Source organism: Cynoglossus semilaevis, chromosome 14 (assembly GCF_000523025.1).
Source record: "Cynoglossus semilaevis isolate Cse_v1.0 chromosome 14, Cse_v1.0, whole genome shotgun sequence".
Lineage (NCBI taxonomy): Eukaryota > Metazoa > Chordata > Actinopteri > Pleuronectiformes > Cynoglossidae > Cynoglossus > Cynoglossus semilaevis.
The window spans coordinates 28,606,687-28,612,372 of record NC_024320.1 but is presented as its reverse complement, the minus strand read 5'-3'; the positions used below and the strand labels follow the sequence as shown (position 1 = coordinate 28,612,372).

General features: G+C 44.4%; 1 protein-coding gene across 2 annotated transcripts in view; it reads right to left on the bottom strand.

Annotated features, from left to right (window-relative positions):
- LOC103390468 (calsenilin-like) overlaps nucleotides 1-3,585 on the bottom strand; it is a 15,791-nt gene extending 12,206 nt beyond the window's left edge. Inside the window, exon 1 of one of the 2 annotated variants that reach the window (XM_025062111.1) lies at nucleotides 3,451-3,585. In XM_025062111.1, coding sequence (XP_024917879.1) covers nucleotides 3,451-3,456 — 6 coding nt within the window. In that variant the 5' untranslated portion in view covers nucleotides 3,457-3,585. The remainder of the gene's footprint in view (nucleotides 1-3,450) is intronic. The other variant, XM_025062112.1, reaches the window with a different exon arrangement.
- Nucleotides 3,586-5,686: the final 2,101 nt, after the last annotated feature.

Below are 5,686 nucleotides of genomic sequence, written 5' to 3'. Positions count from 1 at the left end.
GGTTTATTTCCACACCTGGAAAAAAAACAAAAACAAAACCAAACAGCCAATCCACTCGACAGCTTCCTGTCATGTGAACCGTTTACTGAAACTCTAACCTCAACCCTGATAAAATCTAGACGCTCCGTCGGCCGAGGGTCTCCTGACACCGAGCTTTTATTAAAAGAGTGTGGAGTGAACGAATAAATCCTTCGACCACAGGAGACACAGAGGAGGTGGGGGAGGAGGAGGGTGAGGAGGAGAAGGGGGAGGAGGAGGAGTTTTTATTGAATTCATACGAATATAAAAAAAAACACATTTTAATGCCTGGACAGAACGATTAATCACGATTAATCAATAAATATCAATATTAATCATGATTAATTGATAAATATGATTAATCAAAAATACGATTAGTCATGATTAATCAATAAATATCATGATTAACTGATACATGTCATGATTAATCATGATTAATTGTTAAATACTATGGTTCACTAAAGTAAAAAAACAAAAAACAAATTCTGTATTTTCTAATGTGAAAAACATTCATTTTTACAGATATGGTACTACTTCCTGTCCACTTCCTGTCCACTTCCTGTCCACTTCTGGGCCTTCATCCTCAGACCTGGACTACGTCCCCTCAGAGTCAGTGATTTTACACAGACACAGTATTTTCACCTCATGAGTGTTGAGAGACTTTGATCTCCTCTGACCGTGTGTGAACCAGTCGGCCTCAGTGCAGGGAGTCGAACCGGCAGCTTCTCCCTCTGATCTACACTGCATCTCTGTCCATTCACCTCAACGTTTAGAAACTGAGACCAGAGGACCACAGGTCCCAGGATGGGGGTGTGTTGGTGGGGGAGGCCGAGGCAGATGATACGACCCCTGGAGGGAAGAGTCCAACGAAGGAGACAACGGAATATTCTTAAAGCTGGTCACATGTTTTTTCGGGTGCCATGTCAGGTTCCTGCCACCGGAGACAGCAGAGTGTCTGAAGCTCTCCTCCTCCTCCTCCTCTTCCTCCTCTTCCTCTGCATCTATAAATACTGCTTTTGAATGCGGCACATCACCAGTGGCGGCAGCAGCAGAGCTGGAAATGGTTTATTATTGCTGTAACTGGAGCTGCTCTGAGAATAGAGACACACGAGCTCTTACATTTACACCGCTTATTTTCACATCACATAATCCGACACTGAACACACACTCTCTCCGAGCTTCTACGTTCACATTAATATTTCAGTGGAACCGAGACTTTTATTTCCAAATGTGCGACGTCGACTACAGAGTACAACTGCAGGTTTGTCTTTAATGACGACACCAGACTTGATGCTGATTTTTGAATGGCTTTGATGTCGGAGTCGTTGACTTTGATGTTGGAGACGTTGACTTTGATGTCGGAGACGTTGACTTTGAAGTCTGAGACATTGACTTTCATGCCTAAGACATTGACTTTGATGTTGGAGACGTTGACTTTGATGTCGGAGACGTTGACTTTGAAGTCTGAGACATTGACTTTCATGCCTAAGACATTGACTTTGATGTTGGAGACGTTGACTTTGATGTCGGAGACGTTGCCTTTGTTGTCTGTTTCTGGGTCAGTTAACGTCCGACCGTGTGCTTACAGGATATTGTTTTAGCGCAGCTGAATTTTCAGACATTTTTTACAGGTTTAAAATGAACTTGTTTTCTCCAAAACAACAAAGTATCCTTTGGTTTCCACCCATTCAATTTCCTCACCCTCCCTCTCTGATGTCTGGCACTTGAGCCCCAGCCTCACTCCCCTCCCTCCACTGCCCCCTAGGAGACAGCTGAAGATGCAGCGTAAAGACTTTGTAGTCAACATGGACAGATGTATGTACGGTACTATCAGGGGAGCACCCCCCATCCCCCCCGCCGTCCCCCCTGGCCTCCCCCACCCCCCCCTCTTCTTCCATATGAACGGATGCCAAAGCTTACGATACTCAATTATTCACACTCCTTAAAACTGCATCAATAAAAGATCAGAGTCGGCCTGAGGAGCAGAGGTGAACGACGAGGAGGTGAAACAGACGGACACTTGAAGACCGATCAGGAGACGCGTAAACAAAGACAACGCACGCACGCGTACGCTACACCTGGGAGATACATGTACACGACTGCAGTACGTTAGCGTACAGTACACACGTACACAAACACAGCTCGTTCTTCTGTTTCCCGTATCGCAAAAAATTTTTAAAAACGACGCTAAAATGATGAGCATCAAAGCAACAGCTAACAGTAGGAAACAGTGACGACGTGTAAACGAGAAGAACCGGACCAAACAGATGTTGTTTCACCTGGAGTTGAACTAAAAAGTTTAATAAAAATTGTTAAAAAAAAATCTCCGATGCTAACGGACAAAACCTACAAACGTACAGAGATTAAACCATAGATCGTACGTAAGAAATACGTAAAGTCACATGGTTGAGACCGTGGGGAAAAAAAACGTAATTCTTCTTGGCGAGGGGGGGGGGTGACTCTGGACAGTGATTTATGTTTTTGGACGGTAAGGCAAGAGCACTAACCACTCTTCCACCATGTGGCTCAAGACACAGTTCAGTGTTGGTTGGATGTGGGGGGGGGGGGGGGGGGTGAGTACTGGTAAAAACCTGGCGATACGTATTACAATACAGGGTCAATGATACGATATATTGCGATACTATAGTTTAGATACGAAATATCGTTAGCGTGATGATATTTTCCTACACCCCCAGTTGGACGTAGAATTTAATTACTAGAAATAAAACGTACAAGAATGAACCTGAAGCTAAAACAAGGATAATTTGATCAGTGGATACCAGACCTCGTACCAGAGGTTGGCGGGCTGTATGTGGCCCACGAACCATAGGTTGCCAGTGCCTTGCATCACTGATACAGAGTGCGTTTGACTAGAACTGCTCTGTTTCAGCAGCATCGGCGTCAAAAGATAAATAAAAAATATTAGCAAAGTAACGACATCTGGTCCAAAGGAACTGGTCCCTGGTTGAAGGACGAGCCTTATCTTTAACCTCAGTCTGGTCCAGAACTGAACCGAGAATCCAAACACTGACGGAACAACTCACGACGGCGGAACTGAGGACGATGAAAAATATTCTTCGTCTCTCAAACTCAAACTCATAAGAGAAAATAAAATAATAATAAAAAAACTTTTTAAATTCTTGATTTAATTTCATTAACACCGTGAAATGAAACCCATCAAATAAACCGAAGGTGAAACATCGACCACACAGATGGTGTTTGTTGATAAATAAATTTAAAAAAATAAAACAAAAATAAAATTTTACCTGTGAAATTCCACCAAACTCAACAGGAACCTCATTTTTTTTTATGAACTTCTATCACGTGACTAACGCTACACCAACGCGAGGAGCCGCAGCAGCAACAAGTCGAATAAACAACACGGATTAAATACAAACATAAATGAAAATAAAATCACTTTTCTCACTGCACCTGCATCGCGTCGGGGTCGAGGGTTCGTCGCCGATCGACGGAGGAATCGTCGCCGCTCCTTCAACGATGCTCCGTGAGCAGCATTTGCTGCAGAGAGGAAGAGGAGGAAGAGGAGGAGGAGGAGAAGCTGCTCCGTCCGTGCGTGTGCGTGTGCGCGTGTGTAGGAGGTGTGCCCCCCCCCCCCCCCCCCCCCCTTCCTCGCCCCCCCTCCCTTCAGCCACATCGCCGCGTGATAATCACTTGAAACGAGCTGCAGGTGAGCAAAGCACGCGCACCTATAGCGAGGCGCGAGCGCACGCTCGTGTGTGTGTGTTTGTGTGCAGAGTCCAGAGGTTTGAGCGGCGATGACGTCATCAACAGGTGAAGCCGAGGAGACAGCGGAGGCTCCGGTGTTTGCGGTGATGGCGGCGGATGTTATTGGAAAGTTCCAGACGTTTCATTAAGAACCAAACAGAGACGGACTCCGAGGAAATCAACGTGATCTATGTGATCTAGATCTGTGCGTGTGTCCGCGGTCAGAGGCAGGCCGAGCGACCGCAAGAGTAACGATCAAATATGATCGATAACTGGAACGACCAAGGCAGTGGTTCTCACATGCAGGTATGTGTAGCCCCGAGAGTACAATAAGGCACTCTAGGGGGCGCAAATGTGGGATTTTGTTTCTTCAAATAAGTATATATAAAAGAAAAACAAACAACAAAATTATTTTTCACAAGTTTTTTTTTAGATACTTCAAAATATACATATTTTTTTCAAATTCCCTAAATCTGACATACGTAGGTCGAGCGTCAACTCACCGATCACTTCACTTAGCTGACGATATATATTTCTCAAATAAGAAAATCTGAAGTAGTAAAAAAAAATTAAATTAAAAAACACTACCACTCTGCCCTGCAGGGGGAGCTATTAACACAGTCCACTCTGCCCTGCAGGGGGAGCTATTACCACAGTTTTGTGTGTGTGTTTTTTTTTTAAACAATGTTTTGACAAAACCTAAAATCACAGATTGTTTTTATAAATAAATCGCAGATTTGATAACGTTACACCGACGCGTCGCGTCCACACTTTTCTCCGAGACGAAACACAGAGTCAGACACAGGGTTGGATTCATTTTCAAACTGGAGTCAAAATAGCATCAAAAAAAAAAAAATCCATTTAATTTGGGGACACTTTGTACCGCTCACAGATTCACACCAACTCCAACGGTAAATGAATACGGGAGCAGACAGGAAGCTGCCCCAAAAATACACCCAGACCCAGACTCTGCAGAAGGAAACACAGTCTGTGGCAGTGATGACCAGGTTTTTCTACTTCCATCCTCCCAGATTTATATAATCTCTACAATAATCTCGACAAAGTTACTACGAGCTGAGTCTCTGAAAAATGTCCAGTCGCTTCAAATTTTTATTATAAACCAAAGTCAAAAAGGTTTGACGGACGAGAGATTTAAAATTTGAATTTCGGACCAGCACCGGTCCCCGAACCGGGGGTTGGGCACCCCTGTCCTAGATAATGATGTCACCACTGTGTTAGTGCAGGTGAGTTCCAACTCCTGGCTCCCTGATTCAACTACATCAACATTATCAGTGATAACGTCTGTGTCGGCAAAGAGAGAAAGGGAGGGAGAGAGAGGAGGGGAGAGAGAGGGGGGGTTAACGGTGATCAGTTATCAATAACATGACACGTGATGGTCAGAACAGATTTCATAATGGTATCTAAAATGACATCATTTTTGAAAAACTCTTCCTCCAAAAGTTGCTCAAAAAAATGAAAAAAAAAAAAAAATCACCAGACCAGAGGAAACTCAATCCTCCTCCTCCTCCTCCTCCTTCTTCGTCCTTGTACAGAATCTTCCGTCTCCCTCCTTCCGACCAACACGTTATTTTTAGCGTCGCAACTTCCAAAGAGCCTCCATGTTTTTTTTCTTTCTTTGCTGTGCTACCCATCAGCCCACAGTGTGTGTGTGTGTGTGTGTGTGTGAAAGTAGGTTTTTTATTATTATTTCATTTTCTCTTCTGCCTCATAAATGTTGCATCTTCTACAGAAATTGCCAGAAACACTCACACGCATGGCTGAACAGGTTGGAGCTCGTAGTCACATCCGACAATCTCCCCCGGTCCCTCCCCCCAGACGGATGTGGGGGCCCACTTTTTCATCCCCACTTCAAATCCTGTGGGTCAGACGGACTCTGTGGTGTCAGTAGATGGCGCTGATTTGGGCAACCATCCCCAAAAAA